We start from the raw sequence: 23,810 nt of genomic DNA on the forward strand, positions 1-23,810 counted from the left end.
ATAATGTAGTTGGGACAAAGTTCTGAAGTAATAAATTTCTTATGGTCTTTTCTAAAAATGACAAATAGGATAGACAAATCATTTCAAACATGAGTCCACCAAAATACTTTTATATTCTTCCAGAGTTGATAGTTGAATTTAGGATAGACACTTTTGCTCTAGCACAACTTCATATTACAAATGGAGCTCTAATAGACAACTCTTAATACCATATAGCACAATTTATTGAGGCTGGTCATTATTATTGATTTCAGTTATTGATGAGAACAGGTCTAAACTTTTAAAATTTTAAAACCTTCAAGTAATCTTTAAAGTCTTAAAATGATTGACCAAGCTGTACTTTCATTTATTTGACAATGATCATAGGATGGGCCAATTTTAGTTCTCTCAGTTACTACAATGTAATAGGCCAACACAACCCTCCTTTAGAGCATTTATGACTCAATACAATGGGGACAAATCTAGATCTTTCACACTTCTGCTTTTCCCTTTGTTTTTTTTTCCTGTAACACAGGTGATCAGCGGGACACTAGTACAATCAATTATATTCTATGACGCCTGTGTGTATCACAGTCAGAGTGCATAGTGTGCTTCGAAGAAATTGTGATTTGCAGCACATTTTCCACACAGAGAGAAGAAGAAAAAAAAAAAAAAGCACTATGGTGCACAGGTTTTGTGGTCCTCCACCCCAGAGGAAAATTAACTCAGGAAGCCTGCTCTTGATTCCCTAGTAGCCAACTCTTTGTTCCCTAGAGATGTGGGAGACTATACACACACACTTAAGGTGCTGTAGAGGAACATGCCCAACACCATGTCTGATTTGGATATATCTTCAGGATTACAATACACAGGACTGCCACCATAACTGGCAAAGCACGCATTGTACTACCAGAACACACATGTGAACACAATGAATGCATATGCTCAAAATTAATTCAGTTATATCTTAGCCTTATCCTCCAACCTAGATCTTGTTTTTTTAAATAAAGGATCACAGGTAAACTCTTGCAGAATTTGCATGTAAAAATGCACAAACCCATGTGTCAACATGTGTTAAACAGTGTCCCAAAAAAGATAATAATGGAAAATATAAACACCCATTTCTGCATGCACACAACTGCAGTTTATTGAGAGTATTTTTTTTCCCTGGACTTCTTAGAGTCAAGACTAGGGTATGGACTGTCAAAGTCAAACCAAGGTGTTCCTTGTGTGATTTTGGGCTATACAAAAAATTGTTGCTGTGCTAGCCAGTATTGGGCCTTCACTGTGGAACCCTGTGCACCTCACAGGTGTTTCACAAAGTATTACCCAAGTTTCCTTTTGTAAAATGTAATGAAGGACTTACCTTTGGCATTATGAGGTGGTGCAGTAGACGCTTTAGTAACAAAACTGCTATGCAGCCACACAGGTATGCATGCCCGAGGCACATGTGGGTCATGGAGTGCTGTGCCACCCTGGCATGAAGAAGGGGAAGTAGCTAAGTGAAGCTATTAAATTTTGTGTTAGAGGAACCATGAACAATGTACAAGAGTACTTGCAAGAGAGAGGTATTGAAGTTTGTACGTCCACAGGCATGCAAGGGTGCATAAGCTTGAGCTCACCGATACAGTGGGTTCCTACTTGAAGGAAGCACATAGTGTAATATGCCTGATGGTGTGCAAATCCTTTGTAAGGGACAAAACAGGTGTTGGAAGGGATTTGGGGAAAGAGGTGTTGGCACAGCTTTATTTAACAAAAAAAAAAAAAAAAAACAAACCACAGGATAGACACTAGAGGTTGCCATTTTCTCTCATCTTTTGTTAGTGGTTTCTCCCTTAAAGTCAGTCTGAACAACTCAGACAAGGGATAGCACAGTACTCATTTATGTCCCATAGAGTAGAATACAGTATGTGAGTAAAACTGGTGAGCTCACGGTCAGTCCGTTTGTGCATGTGTAGTTCTGAGAGCTTTTCGTGAGCAATCTTTTGAAAGAAGAAAAAGGAATGCGTATGGTTTTCCCACCTCTTCTAGTTGCTTCTTGATTTATAATTTTCATTCATCCATCACTGGTACAGGGTTTAATAATTTTTGTGGATGGCATGACACTGACCTTAAATTTTACTGAAATCTTCTAATAAAGAACTGTACTTTTTGTCCCACTTTTTTTGTTTGTCTCTTTCTGCACCACCCTGGTTTACTTTGGTCATGACCTCCAAGATGCTATGGGAACAGATCTGTGCAAGGGATTTGATTTGTACAGGACATCATAGTTGACACACACAGCATCATACTATTTTAATTTATTCAGTTTTAGGGAAGAAACAGTATTAAATGGGGGAGGCATGTATACTAAAGCAACAACATCAGTAAAGGAGGTAGTGAGACTATACCACAAAAGTAAAGCATTTGTTGAACCTTTTGCGAGTGCTGCAAAGTCCTATATATGTTTACTTATCAAATGTAATAAATATTAATTTTTTTTTTACCTAGTAAATGAAATGTTCCACAAACATAAGAATGAAGGGAACCCGTAGAGCAAAGTAGAAAGAACAGTCAATCTGAACTCCCTGGAGCATCCCCTTGACTTCCAAATTATTACTGAACTGAAATATTATTGAAGGTAGCTTTTCATGCTTTAACTTGACTGGTAGACAAAGACTAGAAAAAAAATTCAAAGACCATACAAGATATTTGCCAATTGCGCCTCCGTTCAACAGTTTAGGGCACCATAATACCTATAGAACTTCACTGGTTATTGTTGAGCTTTTTCCAAGGGTATGGTATTTATGCAGAAACCATTCCTTTTAGAAATGCAATGTGATGTCCTTATGTCAAGGGGCATTTCCTGATATTGCAATGAAGTCCACCTTAACTGTCATACTTGGGATTGGAATATTATTCCTTTAATTACATATCTGATGAGCTAACAGGTTCCTCACTATGCATGTTTTGGGCAAACTGGCATGACCTAGACCAGGGGTCTCCAACTCCAGTCCAGTACTGCTACCACGGCTGCTGGTTTTCATTCCATTATCATCAAGACTCAGACCTTTGGCTGCTAATTTAAAAAAAAAAAGTTAAACAAGCCATCACATGAACAGCTAACCAGTGTCCATTCACCTTTATTTTCAGATATCATAAGACTCCGTTGTCTGAAAAACATTTTGATGGCGTTCTTACAATAAAGAAAATCAAGTTTTGGAAATGTCTGCTGTGGCACAATGACAGTAGTAACAAGCCACAAACTAAATAATGGAAACAATTTAGATAGAGAGATAAAGAAACTGGCTGGAGTTTGAGGACTCAGTTTAGCGGCTTGTCTGTTGGATCGCTTTACAATTTAATTATAATTAAGGCAAAAGTTAATCATCCACAAAACACTTGACATTAAGGGTTAGAATGAAAACCTGTAGGATTTTTGTGTACACTTCTACAATGTTACCTTTTCAGTACTAGCTCCAAAGAGTGCATTTCTAGTAGAGAATAATGGAACCTGGGATAAGGCATAGCAAAGTATTCGCAATGGACAAGGGTTTTTTGAATAAAGCATGAGGTAACAAAAACAAATTGATAAAGAGTATTTCACAGAGAAGAGACTGGCAGGGGTTGTGGATTAGCTGCCGCTGCTCACAGTGAGCACATCTCACTCTCTCAGTATAAACAAATTAACACAAAATGGATGGCACGTTACTGAGCAAGCATTTCTGTATTTAAAAAAAAAAATCCACAAGCCAGCTTGTACTCTAAAGCTTTCAGGCCAAGTCATTTCAATTCAAGAGACACCAGACCACCATTAACTACAAGAGACTCATGCTAGTATGACCAGAAAAATCTGGTTGTATTATGGTACAAATAATAATAATAAAAATATATAATATATATATAATTTTTTTTTTTAATATATACAATTTTTTTTCTTTAAATCTATATGAGATTTGCTGCCATCTAGTGACAGGCAAATTAAATAAAATATGCTCATGAACCAAGGCTTCAGTCCAGTAAAAAATTATAATTTATAATATATTAAGAAAACAAAAGTTAAACCTAAAATTGTTTCCAATTTTTAGAAGTAGCAGATTTGAACTTGAAAAAAAAATTGCAAATGCCAATGCAAAAATTCTACACTTTTAGTGGACAAACCCAAAATATGCATTATGTTCTTAAGAATAACACCAAATCATTAGTACACACCTCTGATAGCCTATATTTGCTGCATTTGTGGTTCTTCATACTATTCCATACAAAGGTTTGGACACCCAAATTATAAATATGGTTGACCTACGGAATTAAAAAATACAACTTCAACAGCAAACAAAGTAAAACTAAATGTGGCATTTGTATAATTTTGAGCACCCTTTCAGGTAAGTGTAGGGTGTTTTTTGTTTTAACTAAAACATACACCAGAAACACAAAGCACATCCAAGCTAGCAATCTCCATGGTCTGAAATCTCATTGACAGATGACAGTTAATAGGAAAGTGGAGGTCAAGACAAGATCTTGAAGACGCCAAAAAAAAAAAAAAAAAAAAAAAAAAAAAAAACACCTTTGAAATCTTCTATAAAAGCACTTCAAAACACAAGGTGAAGGTTATGAAATAACCCTTGCATTTACCAGGCTTGATCGTCATTGAAAATGTCCGGTAAGACCTTAAACGTGCTATATACGCAAGCCATTGTTTTAGTTTGCTGTCAAAGTTGTATTTACTATTTCAAATGTCATCAAAATGTGTTATTGGCCAGGGATGTCCAACCATTTGCACTGGACCATGTTTAGCTTTCTGTAGCTTTTATAATAGTTCAGGTTTGCTACCTTTGATGAAATCTAATAGACTAAGGGATGTGTCTATAGAGGAAGTGGATTCAACTCACATTTCAATAACTTGTAACTTTTCTGTCTAGCCAAATACTGTACATAAACAAAAAGCGTCTAAAATGACAACAAGAACAATTTGTTTTTTCCTAACTGTAGAAACGTTTGGACTGAAAAACTACCACATTGTACTAAGATGCGCGCACACGCACACACACACAGATTTCCATCCTACAGCCTGTGGTCTACAGTACTGGTTAAACAAAATAGGTTTTTAAGAAAGATAATATTGATATGTAGGCAGAAAAGATAGTAGATTACCAATACATTCAATATCAATATTCGGAGTCTGTTTAAGAATTTGTTTTCATAGGGGAAATATCAGACACATTAAAACATGTTCATATGAAAATAGCCTGGGCTTAAGGTAACATTTAAAACCAAATAAATAACTATTGCTAACAAACTCCATTGCATAAATTGTGAAACTGTTTTCAAAATACAATTAAACAAAGGCAATAAGCATGCACTTTAACTTGAAAGGATTTGCTTAAGCCAATTTAATTTCCATTCTCTTTCTCAGTCTTCTTCTTACTGAATGGAGGAGATACCATCTGTTTACACATTAAGTCTCAATATTTCAAGCCCACCAAAGGCAGATTGCAGTGGGGGAAGCAGAGTATTTAAACAACACTGACAGATTAATTGCATCAACTGAAAATATATAAACTACTGGATCAGAAACTATACTTAACATTGTTTATATCACATTATTCCACAGTAACATTTGACAGCTCCATCGAAAGCTGATGAGGTGAGGATTTCAGGTATTTTATTGGATAAAGATCTGTCCAGCACTTAATGCAAAACATGTGCTGTTGAATAGATAACAAGCATAGCTTGACATTCATTTATTGACAAAGAAATTGTCCATGTCAAGCAATTATGGCAACTTTCCAAATGCTCACAGAGCAAGCCTCTATAATTCAGTCTCTGCAGTATAGGCAGATAAATATACAACCATTTTAAAAGGTAAATGTCGAAATTTCAATGTAGAATTGGTTTCAAAAGACCATCTTAGTTATTAAGTGAAAACTTCCCTCACGCTCAGAGAGGCTGTGCAGCATCCATTCTGGCTGGCTGTGAAGACAATGTAGGAATGTAGAAAATTATGGAATAAAACATTTCAATAGTAAATTTGTGAAAATTTTTGTAAAAAGTGCAACAGTAACTAAAATGATTTTATGCATTTTTGTCAACCTCAGGAACCAATGAATGCCAGTAGAGTAGTGTTTTGAAGCTCCTGGAAGACTTATAGAATAAACATTTGATCAACCACTACATCTGCATCCCAGTATCATCATCAACTGGATCCTAGTCTATTGTGTAGGTGGTGTCACACACACGTACACAAGTTAGGCAGCTAGAAGCCCAAAATAAAGGTCATTCCATGCCAGGCCGGGGGTGGCGGGATGCCGTAAACCTCTCTCTTATCTCTGCAGACCAGACACAGGAAATTCTGCCCGATTCCAATGACGTCACTTCCACTGACCTGCCTTAAAAGCTAGACAACCTCCACTTTGAATTCAGTTCTATTTTGGACTCAAACCTGTACACTTCTGTATGGCCAAAAATCTAAATTCTTGCAACCTTATTCAAGTATATAGGTGCCTACCCCAAACCTCTTTTGGTATTAAGGTCTATTCATTTTTTCCCCAATGGCGTGCCTGCTTGTGGGACCAGGAGCAGAACCTGAAGATCTTGACAGTTGACCAAGACATTGAACACTGAAAGGATCCAGTGGGAGAGTACTGTTCCCTATTTGCCACGTTGGAGACAGTCGCTGTGGGGTAAAGGGAACCCGGGGCGAGATCACTGGGCACGTGGACTAAGGGCATACAGTTGGGCTCAGAGCGGGACACATTGGGAACTTACTATGGGTCCCGAGAAAAGGGACCGCTCCACGGAACCCCACAAAAGAAAAATCCTTTGAGAAAGGTGGGAATGCACCAGGAAAGGAGAATATTCCAGTGGGAATTCAACACATCTTTGCCAGCTGCTCCCCAGGCATTAAGCCTATGGGCTAAAATCAGGTGCTGGCTACAGACCAAAATAATGCCCGACAGATGGTGGAGCACGTAGTCTGTGCAGTGTTGCTCAGAGCCCTCCCCTATGATCTCGCCCAGCCGGCCAGAGGACAACCCATTAAAAACAGTCTCTTTAATAGAGATTATAGAAAACAGTGGAGACCTACTTGGGAGAACCAGAACGGGACATGTGTGAATCCCAACATGCCTGCGTCTCTATATATGACCTCCTCGTAGTAAAACCTCATTTGGTGTCAAGGTCTATTTATTTTACAGTGGTTTCCACATGCAGTTTTACTGTGGTAACACCCAACTGTGGGTAGTGCTGAGTCTACAATTTCACCTTAATGCCATTTTAGAGAAAAAAAAAAAAAAATAAGTTACTTAAGCGCTCCCCAAAGGGATGATATTACTACAGGTTTAATATTGCAGATTGCAATCCCAACCATTTTCTAAATTTATGATGTGATAAATGCATTCTTGGAGTAGCAGACTGCGACTACTGACATCCAGTGGAGAATTAAAAAAAATAAATAAAATGGATTATATATTGTATTTGTGGCAGGATCTCTGGTCTATTCTTTGTGAGCCACAAGAAAAGGTCCCAATAGGCCAATTCAGGTCCATGATCTACGGCTTGGGTGTCCTACTTACAAACACCGCTCACTTTTTCTGGGAGCACTTAGTAATTTCCCAGATTAATATGTCACTCTGCTTTATCCCTAGTAGATGTCACAAAATTAAACTAGCAAAAATGCCAAATGAGTATTTGAAATATTAGGTGTTCTTGCACAATTTATTGGAGACTGATTTTTTTTGGATAATGTGTTAATGACAAATATACTCGGAGATTTTTCAGGTAGAGAAGTTGTACTCATTAATCATGGCCCCAGAGTTTTGATGCATTGATTGGCACATGCAAGAATTTCACTGTACTCTGTGCATAATACCACGACCTAATAAAACCTATAGATGCAAGTTAATTTGGTCAGATTTTCAAAATGTTAAATGGACTTGGAGCACAAACAATTTGGCATGTTGGTAACAAGATTAGAATCTCTGTCCAGCTAATATTCAATGACTTCAAGACATGGGGGATAAGAACATTTTATGTGAATAGCAATACTGAGCCAACACCATCCAAATATTTGCTGTTGCAGTCAACATGAAGAATTTTAATTAAAAAAAAGTGTACTAATCAATAGGTAATCGTTTATGTCGGTTCACCAAGCTGCCATCTTCTCTTTCCATCTCTATTGAGAAAACAACAAATCAAGAAGAGTGCAAACAAAATATGTCTTTGCTTTCATCTAGAAACACTATGCTGCCAAAAAACTATGGCAATACTTCGCCACAAGACAAGACCAATAACCATACAGTTATTGGTGAATTTGATATCTGGTGACAAATCTCATAGTTACAGTATTTACTTCAGAAAAAAAAGCAACAAACAAAGAATGAGTAGATGAATACTAAATATTCCTTTCAGTCTTACTCTAAAGACTGTACTTACTCTGTAATCTCCTCCGTAACAGTGTGCTCAACCTGAAGACGAGAGTTCACCTCAATGAAGTAATGCTTGCCATGCTTGTCCACTAAAAACTCTACTGTTCCAGCATTTTCATATCCCACCTAGAAAACACAACAACATTGAAAGTTTACCAGATAAACTCTACATTTTAAAGCCAAATAAATAGATATGAAGAAACCTTGTTTTATAGATGCATGCAGATATTGGAACAGTTTTTTCCAAATTTTTTAAAATGCAAGATCAAACATTACATCATTTTCTTAAAGGATGAATGTTTATATGGCAAGCTTATATGAAAATAAAAAGCCCTGCAGCAAGTGGAGCATTCAGCAGAGTTCAACTTAAGGTTGGCACTGCCCTCTCTGCAGGATATCTATACCAAGTGCTGTAGGACCAGGTAATTAGAATAATTATGGACTAACCACCCCAGCAAAACAACAACAACATTTATATAGCATATTTTCATACAAAAAGTAGCTCAAAGTGCTTTACATAATGAAGAAAAATAAAAGACAAAATAAGAAATTAAAATAAGACAAGGTGGCCAGGGTGAACAGAACAAACAAAAAAAAAAAAAAAAAAAAAAAAAAAAAAACTCCAGAAAGCTGGAGAAAAAAAAAAAAATCTGCAGGGGTTCCAGGCCACAACACCACCCAGTCCCCTCTGGGCATTCTACCTAATAAATGAAATAGTCCTCTTTGTAATTAGGGTTCTCACGGAGTCACTTGATGCTGATGGTCATACAGACTTCTGGCTTTTAATCAATCCATCATTGTTGGAACATCATGGTGTTTTGAGTAGATGGTGGTGGCGCACCACCGGAAAAGGAAACGAGAGAGTAGAGTGTTCAGTCTGTTCAACTCAGGCAAGCGGTTGCAGAGGTTAATGGCAAAGCCCAAGAGCGAGTCAAGATGAGCTTTTACCCTTAGGTTCATGGCCACAAAACATTCAGACCTAAAAGTGAAATTTACTGTATGGCCACTTTATACTTTACTGTTTCAGATTTAACTTAAATTTAACTTAGTTAATTTTATTTAAGAAAAGGATTTAAAAAAGTAAAATTATTTTATTATACGGTGTTTGCGCTTTTGTTTTGCACAATCTTGGTGTAGACAAGCTTTTCATTTCCCTACTCATTGTACCTGTATAATTGTGTCATGAACAAAACTCTTGAATCCTGGAAAAAGTGAAGTATTTTTCAAGTCAAAGTTGTCTTCACAATCAGGGTATACATTCAGTTTGGTAAACGGTGGAAGTCATGAGATGCTTCAGTGTAATGGCTGGCTAGGGCTTGAGCTCCATCCCCTCATGCCAATAAAACCCACTTTGGCTTTCTCCCACATTAATCTTACTACTAAATCAACATACTGTACCATATTTCTCACTGTCACCAAGGACAGATGTCTTCTTAGAGCCTAAGACCCAATTCCTCACCTACTAACTCTCCAAAGAAGTTGAAACATCCTCCAACTGAAGCCAGTGTCAATATGAACACCTACTGGGGCTCTGAAGATTTCCTACTCAAACACACCACCACGCTGAATACTATAAAGCAGACGAACTTCATTGAAATACAGGGCGACCTGAGAGCTATTGAAGAGGAAAAGGCGAAACTGATCAAGTATGTTCAAGCACTACAACCCACAGTATACACTTCATGAACTGGAGATGAAGGTGTTCCATAAAGAAGTTGCTGACTTAAAAGAAACTGACTGATCAAAAAGACAGGGCTCGAACAGACAATTTAAGGGTTAAGACTTAAGACTTAAAGGGGTCAAGAATGACCATTCGATTTACTTCCTCTCCCAAAAGTGGTTCCCAAACCTCACAAAATTTGTCCTGGAGATCATGCAGTCTCATGGTGTGTACACTGGCCATGCTGATGCTGCCAACCCGTGGCCTCTTATAATAAAATTTGAGGTTTTTGGACTGCCAGCAGATTCTGGCACAGGCACACCATGTTTAGTAAAAAAAAAAAAAAAAAAAAAAAAAAAATTTTTTTTTTTTTTTTTTTTTTTTTTTGGAAGGCTGACAGAACCACTTCTTCCCAGATTTTAGCTCAATTACTGCGCAGCAAAGGAAGGCCATGGCACCAGTTGCCCAGAAAGTTTATGTCGCCCATCTTCAGCCATATTTGCTCTATTCTACAAAGTTGAAATTAAGTCTTGGTTCGGCGAATAACCTGTTTGACTGTTCCTCTCAAGCACTTGCAGCAATTGACAGCTTCATTTCAACAAGCACTTTCACCCTGTGAATCTCTCTTAATTCACGCTGATTTACACCGCTGTAAGTTTCGGTCATAGTGTCATTCAGGTTTCTGTCTTACCTGATTATTATTGACTGGAATCAAATTTTGAACTGTCCTTTATATTTTTCATATGATGTCAATGTTACACTATGTTAACACACACAGAGGTGAGGGGAGCTCAGGGCCGATTGCATCGTCAGCATCATCGTGGGTCACCAGGTGCCATACTTAATCCTTTCATTACATTATTTTGCTCTACGAGTTTATTGTTCTCTGCACTGCACATACTATTTCAAGATACAATTCATTCCTTTTCATTAATTATGTGGCCAAGGATGTGGATCAGGGGGGTCTGCCCAGTTTTTGGCCTCACTTCTTGCTCTTATTTTTTGGTAGTTCCATTTTTTACACTCCTGAGAGGCCTGCATCAAGGAGTGGTTTGAGGATCAGTCAGGGATGGGATTTGTGGTTATTGGGGGTTGTTTGGGCCATCACGGCTTGCTTCTGCTTTTATGTGTTTACTTATTGTGGGGTTCCTGCCACTGGAGGTAGTTTGTGGGCCAGTTGGGGTGGGTTTGTGAAGGGACCTGAGCTGGGGAGACTTTTGGTTTTAAGGTTTGTGACATTACTCATTGCCACAACACAACATAGTATTACTTCCATTTCTTGTCATTCCATTCTGTCTTCTGCCTGTCTCTTTTCTCAGTCTAATTTTGGCAAAGCTTAACATTTTGTGGAACATCAGGGCCCTGAACTCTGGTCAGCAGTGTGCTTGCCTCCTTGATCTACACCACTGTCCCCACGTGGACATGGCTTTAGTTCAAGAGTCACTCCTGTTGGCCACAGACGTCTCCCACTCTAATAAGCCGTACAGAATTGCGGCATCTTCCTCAGCTCATTCTAAAAGATATGGCACTCTTATTCTACCAACTCTATACCTTACAAATTAAAGTTTTGGGAATCTGGTAGTGACAGCACGGGTCCAATTTTCTTACTTGATGTCCAAGCTAGGAGTTGAAATTACTCTACGTTTCCACATATGATATACCACATTTCACCTCGCTCTACCATAAACCAGATTGTTTTAAGTTCTCCAACTGTGGACTTCTGGTCGGCATGGACACAAACACCACCTTAAATCCATTGCTGGACTAATAAACACCACCAGTCGGCAAATGTACACCTCACTCTACATATTCTTTATGTAATTTTACTACCAATCTTAATTTAATGGATTCATTTCTGTTACTTATACTTCAGTCAGAGAAGGATTTTTTCTCTTCCAGTCATAATTAACAGTCTCACACAGATTATATATTTTCACATCACGCAACCTGGCTTCATTGGCCTCAGAAGCTTCATCGGTCAAATCTGCTATATCGGACTGCAAATTTAATCATTTACAGTTGATCCTTCAGTTTTTAACATCTTGTGCCTCAAGGTGGAAATTCAACATTTCTACTGAAAAATAAACCATTTTGCTAAAAACTTGCTGTCAAACTAGAGGAGTTCATATCATTCAATATTGGCTCTATAGATAATGCAGACGCCATCTGGGAGGCAATTAAAGGTTTCATTCAGGACTGTACCATTTCCTTTTCCTCACATTTAGCATGTACTAAACTCCAAAAAATAAAATAACGAGTAAACTTTCATCCTTAGAAAGAGCACGCCCCCTTGTGGGTAACAGAACACAAATCACTGACTGCTAAACACCAAATCTGAATTTAATAGCCTGTTAATCCAAAGAACTGAATTCTTAATTCACCGTGCTAGGGCTCACTATCATATCTCCGTGCCCATAGGCTGAGCAAACTTCTTGCACTAGGATTAAGAAAAACTCCTTCACTTCCATACCTTCTACCCATACTAACCCTGGCTCTAATTTATAAAGAACCATTGATAATAAATATTGAATTCATAGATTACTACTCCAAAACTATTTACTGATGATAACCCCCCCCCCCCCCCAGTTATCTTGTCTAATTCAAATATCTCACATCCCTTCTCCATTAGTAAGGGATCTAGACAACGCTGTCCTTTGACAAACTGCTCACAATTGTTGTCCGTAATTCCAAGCTTTTAACTACTATTACAAATTCAAATTCAAGTCACATAATATCCTTCTAAGTGGAAGACATCCTCCTCTGTGTAGGTAATGCCCTCGAGTGACATCCCTTGTGTGCTAGAACTGTTCAGGTGTTTCAAAGTTCTGCCAGGTTACAAAATTATAGCCTCTCTTGACCCATAATGATGTGCTATCAATTCTCCCTACTGTCTATCATCCCTGTATCTAGTAGCATAAAAGATATTTGTGAGTTAATATTACTGCCTCAATCTCAGACATATCATCTAACTATGACTGTATCTTTGCTGATGTAAAAGCCTGTATAAACACCTGGTTGAAACTCGCCCGGTCTCTTTTCAATCTCGCTCGGCCATTATCAAACTGAACACTGTACCCAGTTTCAACTTCATTAACTCCATGCTGCCACTTCCATCTCCTACTAAATATTGGTTCCAAGTTAGGAAAATGATCAAGGTTTCTCTGGAATTGCAAGAGACCAAACCTTAAACATTCAACCCTGATTATAGATAGACTGAGTGCAGGTGTAGCGCTGCCTGCCCTAGAACTATACCATTAGGCTTTCACCCTCCACCCTATTTTATCATGGCTGTGTCCTCCCCCCTCATCACCCTCCATGGTGCCCTATACAATCCTCCCTTGCTTTCCCACTCTCTCTTCAAAGTGCTCCGTTTACCTCCCGGAAGTCTAAAGCCACCCAACTTTTCTTGGGACTCATTTTGTCATATTCCATCAACATATGGCATTGTGTGGAAAAGTTACTTTCACCCCTTGGAAAATGGCACTCACACACACCTATATTTCATAACTCTGTTCTTCTAATAGGTGTCTGGCCATGTGAATTTCATCCCTAAGTCTCTACCCTCCACACTATAAGCCACTCCTTGATTTTGACCTCTACTGTCCTTTCACCTCTTTCATGGGAAACTATTCATGTTTTATTTTAGAAAACCAAACTACCAGGGCACTCAGTTCAAAATTCTACACAGACCCTATCCTACTCCTCTGCAGTCTGTTTGATGGGCCTCACAGCTAATCCTCTCAGTCAATTATCTTCCTTTGGTTTAACCTGGGACTTTTCTCCACATGTTCTGGCACTGTCCCCTTGTCTTCCTTTTGGACACATGTATGTCACCTACTGTATTTTTCTTTCCTGCAGTAATACTCTGTTACCATCAAATCTTTTTTTACAACCTTTCTAAGCTTCTACTCAAAGCCTCTGAATGAAAGTTATTCTGTCAAGGTACCCTGGCAGCCAAACTAATCATTGCCTCCTGCTGGAAAATACCAGAATGCAGCACTGTCGAAAACTAGCACTCTTCTTTCTACAACCTAATACATTTAGAGTGGTCTGCAGCACAGATTAATGGTGCTTCCAGTAATGTAATTGAATCCTGGTCTGGCCGAGGTTCATTTGTGAAAATCTCATCTTGTAACTCCTTGATTTTTTTTCTGTTTCTTTCTTAATCCCTTGACTCAGGCTGGATGGGAGAGGGTAGGTTGGTTTACTTTGTATGCTATGCCCATTTATTGATATATAACCTGTCAATTTGTCTTTACTTAAGTTGATCACAAAAAAAAAATCTGCTAAATATGAGATTGCATTCTAAAGTGAAGTATATCTTATAAATAAATAAAATAAAAAAAATTTAAAAAAAAAAAAACACACCTAGCCCACTCTTGGCTTTCATAGTTGAGGTGAAAGGTAACAGAGTCCCATTATAAAGAAAAGCCTTAAAACTACCAAATAAACCAATGTGCAAAATGTTTAGCTTGAAAAATGGGTCTGCACCTTGAGAGAACATATATATTGCAAAATAGTGTATCCATGCCATTTTAAGAAGGGCACATTACTCCGTTGCTCATCACACAATGAGAATTTCATCTATGTCCTTAACAGGCTAGCAGTTAATTTTTCTCATTTTAAAAAGGAAAAAAAAAATTGAAAGACAGTAAATAAAAACAAAGAACAAGGGGGGGACTTCAGATTTGATTTTATATTTATTTGACAGAAAAGTTGTGATAACTCAGAGATATGCAGAGTTGCATTGCAGGGTTTTAGAAAATTACGCAGGCTAGATGATTTCCCATCTTAAATATGTACAGTACATGTGAACAGTGCAATTAAGCATAATTTAACTCACTCTTGCTTCACTGTTTTCTGATGGACTTGAGGTACTGTCTATACAATCCACAAGAAACAAATTAGCTAATTAACTACATCGGCATCCCACATCTACGGTACCTTTGCATTATTCTCATTATGAAACTTTGATTGCAACTTGTATCCTTCCTAAACAGTAAGCCAATTTATAAATATGCCATCACTCCCTTTGATGGCTAGGAATCAAGCTTATCAGATCACAATATTTCACATACCTAATGCTATGAGTCTCATTTTAAAGTGGATAAAAAGTAAGAGGCAATGTGAAGTGTGTCGAATGACTGGTAGCTCAATAACTGCTTTAATTTTTATGATGTTCACTAAAATCCAGAAAGATATGTTTTATGAAAGACTACAAGAGAAAACACTTCTTTATTAACACTTGGTAGTTTGCTTTTTTCCCCTAATGTGTCACAGTACAGCATTTCAGCTACAGAAATACTAGCTAGAATAACTCCCAAGCATGCATACAAGTCAGACATGCATGAAAGAATTTCACCGCACTCTGTACAAGTGACAATACTACTGCAATCAGTAGTAGTTACTATATTTCAATGGAGTGCTTCATAACAATTTTTTAAAGTCTATGGCTTCACTACTAAAAATAATATCTATTGACAAACCCAATCTACTTTCAGCCATGAGAAAGCCCAGTGTCGCATGACAACAGTTTGTCAGTGCTGCAAAACCACTAGAGGTATGGAGCCTAGATGAGGCAGACAAAGAACCTGCAGTGCACATGGAAAACAAAAGTGAATTAAGTTTTGAACCACTTGCATTTGGTGAGCATCATGTGATAACAGTAATAATTAAATGACCCAGTCAAGGACTTAGGCTTGTCAAAAACAGAACTACAGGGACAGAGTTTGCCATTTCCAGGTACAAGAATTCAGTCTTTCAGAGCCACCAAAATGATCTCACAAAGCTGTCCTTTATACAATGGAATGTTCACAGCTTTCAATTGTGTGGATTACTTGCAACAATGACATCTTTTTATTGACCTTTCTCCACTAAGCCTGAAGATGGTCTTGTTACACAATGGCAGTGGCCACTCTACAGTTCATACTTTGCTTTTTTTAAAATCTGTAAACCCAGGCAATTAGAGTACCAGAACAGACAGGAGGCAGTTGCACTTTTATTAAGCACTAGCTGATTACCCAGTGGCTTCGCCTACTGAGTACAAGGGAAAAAAACTAAACTGTAGTATTTATAAAATAAGTTTGTTAATTACCAATGTTATTTTTGAACAAATAAAGAGCATTTACAATAAATAGAAATTATATAAAAATTAAGTAGTAAAACATTTTGATAAAAGAATTTGAAGAAGATAGAAGAAGCGTATAAATTATTAAACAGTCAAACATTAACATTTAAGAAGTAAAGATATATTGAGTACTACTGCAGTGGTTTCGGGCAAACTACCTGCTTGACAACCTTGTACTATGTGCCTGTGATTTAAGCGAAAAATTGTGAAAAATGTGGATGCTGCTTTTCCATGTTTAATGGGCAGAAGGTCCAAACAATTCCCAAGTCTAATACTTAACATGAAGAGGTCGGTACATCTTTTTAGATGTAAATCCTCCATTTTCTTAAAAGAATTCATCACAAAAGCAACCTTGAATGTTGGAGGGTTTTAGTGACCCAAATTCATCTTAAGGGACAGTAAGTAGCCGTGCACCGCAATTTACCAAGAGAGTCCCGGTTCGATAGCACTGATTACACTTATTTGCAAAGATTTCCACTATCCCAGGAGCCGACAGGGCACTTGAAGTGTGACAACCATTGCGAGAAGAGAGGACGCTCACTGAAACTGCGAAGCTGTTGACCTGGAGGAAAAGCTGTTTTCTTCATCTCTCTTACTATCAAGGTGTAGAGCGTTCCTCTTAAGTTGAATGAGGAGCCCAGCAGCTACTTTTCAGCAATATAAAAATTAGCTGTTAAATAATAAAATCAAGATCCTTTACCCAATTTTGCATCACTGCAATTACTGACATAACAGTTATGCCTCACCAACCCGTAGCAGTAGAGTGAGCAGAAGCAACAAAGAATGTGGTTGCCGCCACCTGCACTTGTCCACAAGTGAAATAACAGACGTCTTGAAATTAAAAAGGATAGCAGTACATAGTTCATATTTTATCTGTAAGAGAATTTAGAAACAAACCCAATTTTGTGGCCAAATTCAATTAAAGGGTAATGAAGTGGCGTGAGAAGACTTTTTTTTTTTTTTTTTTTTTTTTTTTTTTTTAAATGGTTCATATATGCAAATACAAACCTAATTCAACAATTCTTAGTTGGGATGTCCTGTACAAGATATATTATATATTTCTTAAATAATTTCAACTGGTCTAAGTAAAGATGAGTAGCATGTACAGAAGAAAAACAAAATGCCCAGTTTAACATTTACATTGGCACAAAGTCACATGATAATCTGCATTGCTCTCAGACATGTGCTACTGTTCATGACATTATGACCACCAGTACATTTGATTTCTTCATCTGTGAGACAAAGACTGAGTCCCAGGTTATACAGCAGAACAGCAATGACATTGAGTTTTCACTTCTAGCAACATACGGTGAAATAGAGTTGGAAGTTAGAAAAGGGGATTAAACAAGTGTGTACAACACTATTTAAAAAATAAAAAAAAGCCACTGATACAGGAAATCTCCTTCTTGATTGGTCAAAGTGTGTTTGACTGACCAAACTTATGCAACCTCAATAGGTCAAAAAACTACTACCCACCATGAACTGATCTCAGATCTATCATCAATGTCATTTTTAAATGCTCCTAGAACTGATAAACTTGGACTTTATGTGAAATATAAAAATCAAAACTAACACCACCCAGGACAGAAAAGTCATAGTTCACATTTTAACAGACCATCTATGGCAATCTACTACACAAACAGCATACATAAATTAAAATGAAACATCTTCTATAGAAATTAGAAAAATTAACAGATTTTAAATTAAAATTACAGCAATGCCTCACTGACTGGGGAAAAAGCTCAAGGCTTTGTATCTTGATGCCACCCCTCCAGACGCGCCCCCCCCCAACCAACAGAGGCGGCTCAGGGACAGTGCGTCAGAAATGGTAGAATGTAATACTAGAGTACCACAAGGAACTGTCCTGTCTCCTCCTCCATCAAAGACTCAAAGATTAATAATGGAGACCAGTCAGAGTACAGAAGATTGTGGATGAGTGTCTTGTGGCACAGGAAGAACCACCTGCAAATCAACATCCGCAAGACAAAAACTGGTGGTGGACTTCTGGCATGATAAAGAGTCACCATCCAGGGGGAGGAAATGGAACTGCTGCAGAGCTACAAGTACCTGGGGGGTTTGCATAAACAAACTGGACTGGTCTAACACCGTGGCACTGTGCAAAAATGGCCAGAGCAGACGGTTTCCTAAGGAGACTCTGAATATCTCTGGTTTTGACTGTGCAGCAAGTTACAAATCAGTCAGTATTAGCCAGTGTTTTGTTCTATGCTGCAGTATCCTGGGGAAGCAAATGGAGTTCAAAAAGATGAACAAGGCTGGAATAAACTTATTAGGAGGGCCTGCTCCATTATGGGGCTAACCCTGGACACAGGGTTGCCAAGGATGGTGGCAAAAGTGAATCATACCCTCCAGGAGCAGCTGTTGGAGCACTTTTAGCAACAGGCTCAATCCAGCACCTCCTTTGGGGATCTTTCCTGCCCACTGCTGTCAGGCACAGTAATGCTTCCACCGGACGTCCCAAAACGAAATACTGATAATACAAGTACATTTTGCAATATCTGTACAATATACATGCATTTTTTGATTGATATAAAATCAATTAAATATATCTCCCCTATGTATCTGTATCCTTGTTTTTAATATTTCTGCTGGTGAATGCATCCAAATTCCCCCTTGTAATTAGTATAGCTAATCTAAAAGTATTTTGTTGTACAGAAGTGATTTAAAAAAAACCCACACAGGAAGGAGACTATTGTGCTGGTACCAATAAATAAATAAAAAAGATTAACTACTTATTTTTAAAACAGCTTATTTTTTTATGCCCATAACTAGTGGTATGGGATCTTTTGGCATAATTCACAAAAGTACTAGTAGTAAAAGACTATTTGAAAATTTGCATGAGACATACTTTAGCCTTTACAATAGTGACAAGTATTCATCTAACACATATTTAGATCTGTGAATGATGAATTTTTAAAAATTAAAAGAACATGTGGAAACAAATTTGAAATTAAGATATAAAATGCACAAGGGTTTATACAATATTTGATATCAAGCTACACATGGAGAAACTGAGCACACCTCAAAACAGAAAAGCTGCATTCCAAAGAGTATATTCAGCAGTAAAAAAATGAGCAGTTCTCACTGCAGGTTTAAGAATAAGAGTTGAAACAAAAGGTATGATTTCCCCACAAAGCAGAGTATCGAGGCCTCACTAAATACTGCCCTCTTGTGGCTAACATAAGCACAACACTGTATTTGCATTAAAATGAGGTACAAATACATTTTGAAGCCAGACTAAGTGGATGGAAATATAAGCAATTCACAACCAAACAAAGAAAACCTGTTGCCACTAAAATTTGAAATTAAACAAATATTACATTTATTTAACAATGCCCCATACAACACTGAGAAATGGTATAACAAAAGTTTTTCAGTGAAACAGCATAATACATTTTATATAGTCAGAGACCCCTGTCCTAATAACCTTAAGGAAGTGTAGGAAACTGAACAAACTGGAAACTTAAAGAGAACCAACGCCTTATAGCCAGGGGACACTAATATGGTAGTAAGTATTCAACAATGAGTTTACTTCTTACTGAAAGAAAACCGTGACACTATCAAAATACAAGAAATCGGATATCAAGAACTATATATTTGTCTTACAGAACAGAATTAAGTGTATGTTTATACAGATCGTTAAAAGTTAAAGCAAAAACATATAGACCATGAATTTCAGCTTAAATGTTCCTAAAAATTAACAATGAAACAGTAAGTCAATTCTTAAGCCTAACAGTACATATATCACAGAAAATGTACATACTGTAATGTGAAGATATTCTTATTCAGAACTGCAGGAATGCTCAAGAAAAAGTACAGTAGATATTTTTTCCCTCTGATTAGCCATTCCTTTTTAAAAGGGCAAATATTGAAATATGGGGGTTTGGTGTGATAAAAATCAGTCGGTCATTTTCCAACCCACTATATCGTAGCACACGGTCACGGGGGACTGCTAGAGCCAATCCCAGCCAACACAGGGCACAAGACAACAGTTACACACCAAATCTTACTAGCATTTCTGAAAGCAATTGCCAGTTCTAATGCTGTGTCGTCCTTCTGGAAAGCCAAGAGGTTACTGAAGGGTTTTATCAAAGAATAAAAGCAACCCAAGTGGTATGAACTAAAAAGAGAACACATCTGATAGAGGCAGCGGCCCACCCACTAACTGCTTTTGTGGATCACATTTTCAAAAAAAAAAAAAAAAAAATTTATATATATATTCAACTGAATTTAGCATTTCAACAATTTCTTCACAAAATATTTTAGATTTAGTGTCATAAGGCACTCCAGATATGCTGAAGAAATAGTTTGACGTGAGCATATGTATCGTGTTTGTGCTTGCCTTTTTTTAAATTCTCATATTTTTTGATATTTGTCAATTTTGTTTATTGGTTTATTACATACACCGTCTTTAATTGTAGTAATGTTTCTTGTGCTTTGCTGATGGTTCCCCTAAAGACGGGGCCACTTCGACACTGCTGCCCCCGGCGATACATTCGGTCACAGAAGCAGCCTAGGCAGCATTTTCATTGACATAATTTGGCATATTTGATTGGGACTGTTATTTCCTTATTTTTGGGCCAGTTTTGATATTTATGCTGTCATTGCATCCTGTTACTGGATTGGCATGTTGGGACTTGCTTTCCTATTGTGCCTCTCGTCTGCATTTCTTTGTATTTTTGATTATTTGAAAATAAACCCATTTCTAAAGATCCACTAGTGGTGTTTTATAAATTTTCTGGTACATAAGTTTAAGGTTAAAAACCCTTTTGGGTCTACAAAATAAGAGGCAGACCGGTGAGCTGCAAATTAGCCTGTTGGAGTGAAGTTTTTTTTCTCCCACCCACCCCCACCCAGACAAAGGAGATCTAGCTTAATTTTGTTACTTACTAGCTGTATGCACTCATTTCCACAATTAAGCAAAAGTATGTATCATCTGCAATGTGCATCATTGAGTCAGTCCTGGGATGCCCTGCAGTGGGGGAATGGTACAAAACTAGATATGCACATGAATGGAAGAAAATGCAGTGGGGTTTTAGCATACCTGCTTGGCAAGTTTAACAGAATCTGCAGTCAACCGATCTCTTAGGTGGGGGTCAAGCTGTGCGGCAGGAGCAATTTCTACCACTTTCTGATGACGTCGCTGAATGGAGCAGTCTCTTTCATACAAGTGAATTACATTCCCAAATTTGTCACCTAATGGAAAAAAAGAACACAGCTCACTCTATATATAACTAATACTTGTAATACAAATGCATCTCAGAGCAATATTAGGACTTCTGCAGCAATAAAAAGTGATTGAAGAAGAATGAAACTCTCCTTTACAAGGTACTGTACATGCACTAAAAACTTACCCTGATCTTCAATTACTGAATCACTTATGGAAGCAAGTTGCAAATAATAACCTGGCATACAATAACAGCTAGACCATGGAAGAGCTGCATTTTCAATATACTCCTTAAATACGATAGTCCCAAGTTACAAGTGGTACTTACCTAAAATCTGTACTTCGATATGCCTCGGTTTCTCAATAAACTTTTCTACAAACAAGGCTCCATTGCCAAAAGCAGCCAGAGCCTCTGAATAGGCTCTCTGGTAATTCTCTTCCAACTCTTCATAGCTACGCACCACACGCATGCCACGTCCACCACCACCATAAGCTGCCTTAAAGATGATGGGAAATCCATAAGTATTAGAAAACTCTTGAGCATCCTGGAGACAGGAAATTGGAGAATCTGTTCCCGGGACCACTGGAACACCTAAGGAGACGAAGAAAATTTTTTTTTTTTTTTTTTTAAAAAAAACAAAAGTGCTTAATGCCACACACACGCCCACAAACACTTGAGCTCGGAGACGTTTTCCCTACAAATAGGCACCCAACTAAACACCACAGTTAACCTTCCTGGTGGTGAGGAGTTGCCTATACATGTGCAGTGCTCTCGTTCAATATAGCAGGAGACACCCAAGAGGAGTTAGCATAGAAATGTTTAGGAACTAATGAATGCAGAGAGAGTTGGGCAGAGACAAGAGAAAACAGGTAACCAGGTAAATATGGTGGGTAACAAAATTGTCCTGTTAGAAGAAACCACACATTGTGGGTTCAAATCCCACTACTGACACTGTGTGACCATGAGTAAGTCACTTGACCTGCTCGTGCTCTAATTGGAAAACCAAAAAAAAAGCAACATTTGGTTACAAGTTGCCTTGGATAAAAACATCAGCTAAATGTTTAAATACATCTATGGTGCTCAACTATTGGCTAATAAAAAATAAACACACAAACATGCCAGATGAACTCAAAGTGCAACAGTGGAATCTCCAATTTGTTTTAGTTTAATTTTCACTCTGAACATAACTTCACCATGTTGGCACTGCAGAGTATACTCCAGCTATCAACTTCTTTCGGCTGATCCTGTTAGGGGTTGCCACAGCAGATCATCTTCTTACATATCTTTCTGTCCTCTGCATCTTGCTCTGTTACACCCATCACCTGCATGTCCTCTCTCACCACATCCATAAACCTTCGCTTAGGCCTTCCTCTTTTCCTCTTGCCTGGCAGCTCTATCCTTAGCATCCTTCTCCCAATATACCCAGCATCTCTCCTCTGCACATGTCCAAACCAACGCAAACTCGCCTCTCTGACTTTGTCTCTTAACTGTCCAACTTGAACTGACCCTCGAATGGGTTCGCTTCCCGGTTCCTCCCTGTGTGGATAGCGCTTTGAGTACTGAGAAAAGCGCTATATAAATGTAATGAATTATGATTATTATTATTATAATTATTTTTATTATTAAATGTACTCATTTCTAATCCTATCCATCCTAATCATACCCAGTGCAAATCTTAGTATCTTTAACTCTGTTACCTGCTGCTCTGGTCAGTGCCATCGTCTCCAACCCATATAACAAAGCTGGTCTCACTACCATCCTGTAGACCTTCCATTTCACTCTTGCCGATATCTGTCAAATTACTCCTGACACTCTTCTCCACCCATTCCACCCTGCCTGCACTCTTTCACCTCTCTTCCACAATCCCCATTACTCTGTACTATTGATCCCAAGTATTTAAAAACTCATCCACCTTCGCCAACTCTACTCCCTGCACCATTCCACTGACCTCCCTCTCATTTACACACATGTATTCTGTCTTGTTCCTACTGACCTTCATTTCTCTCCTCTCTAGAACATATCTCCACCTCTCCAGGTCTCCTCAACCTGCTCCCTACGATCGCTACAGATCACAATGTCATCAGCAAACAGTCCACAGGGATTCCTGTCTAAACTCGTCTGTCAAACTGTCCACCATTGCAAATAAAGGGGTCAGAGCCGATTCCTGATGTAATCCCACCTCCAACTTGAATGCATCCATCACTCCTACCGTAGACCTCACCACTGTCACACTTCCCTCATACGTATCCTGTAAAACTCTTACGTACTTCACTGCCAATCCAGACTCCCTCATACAATGCCACAGCTCCTCTCAAGGAAAATCGTCATATGCTTTCTCCAGGTTCACAAAGATGCAATGCAACTCCTTCTGGCCTTCTCTAAACTTCATCCTCAGAACAAACATTGCATCTGTGGGGCTCTTTCTTGGCATGAAACCATACTGCTGCTCACTAATC

The 23,810-nt window shown here is 38.1% G+C and overlaps 1 protein-coding gene across 2 annotated transcripts in view; it reads right to left on the reverse strand.

Annotated features, from left to right (window-relative positions):
- The window catches only part of pcxa (pyruvate carboxylase a), a 725,880-nt gene that overhangs the window by 629,496 nt on the left and 72,574 nt on the right, over nt 1-23,810 (reverse strand). For both annotated transcript variants that reach the window (XM_051932342.1, XM_028802434.2), the window contains exons 5-7: nt 21,682-21,945; nt 21,231-21,382; nt 8,389-8,507 (exon numbers count right to left, since the gene is read on the reverse strand). In XM_051932342.1, the coding sequence (XP_051788302.1) occupies nt 8,389-8,507; nt 21,231-21,382; nt 21,682-21,945 (535 nt within the window). The remainder of the gene's footprint in view (nt 1-8,388; nt 8,508-21,230; nt 21,383-21,681; nt 21,946-23,810) is intronic.

The sequence above is a fragment of the Erpetoichthys calabaricus genome, chromosome 1, assembly GCF_900747795.2.
Source record: "Erpetoichthys calabaricus chromosome 1, fErpCal1.3, whole genome shotgun sequence".
Lineage (NCBI taxonomy): Eukaryota > Metazoa > Chordata > Cladistia > Polypteriformes > Polypteridae > Erpetoichthys > Erpetoichthys calabaricus.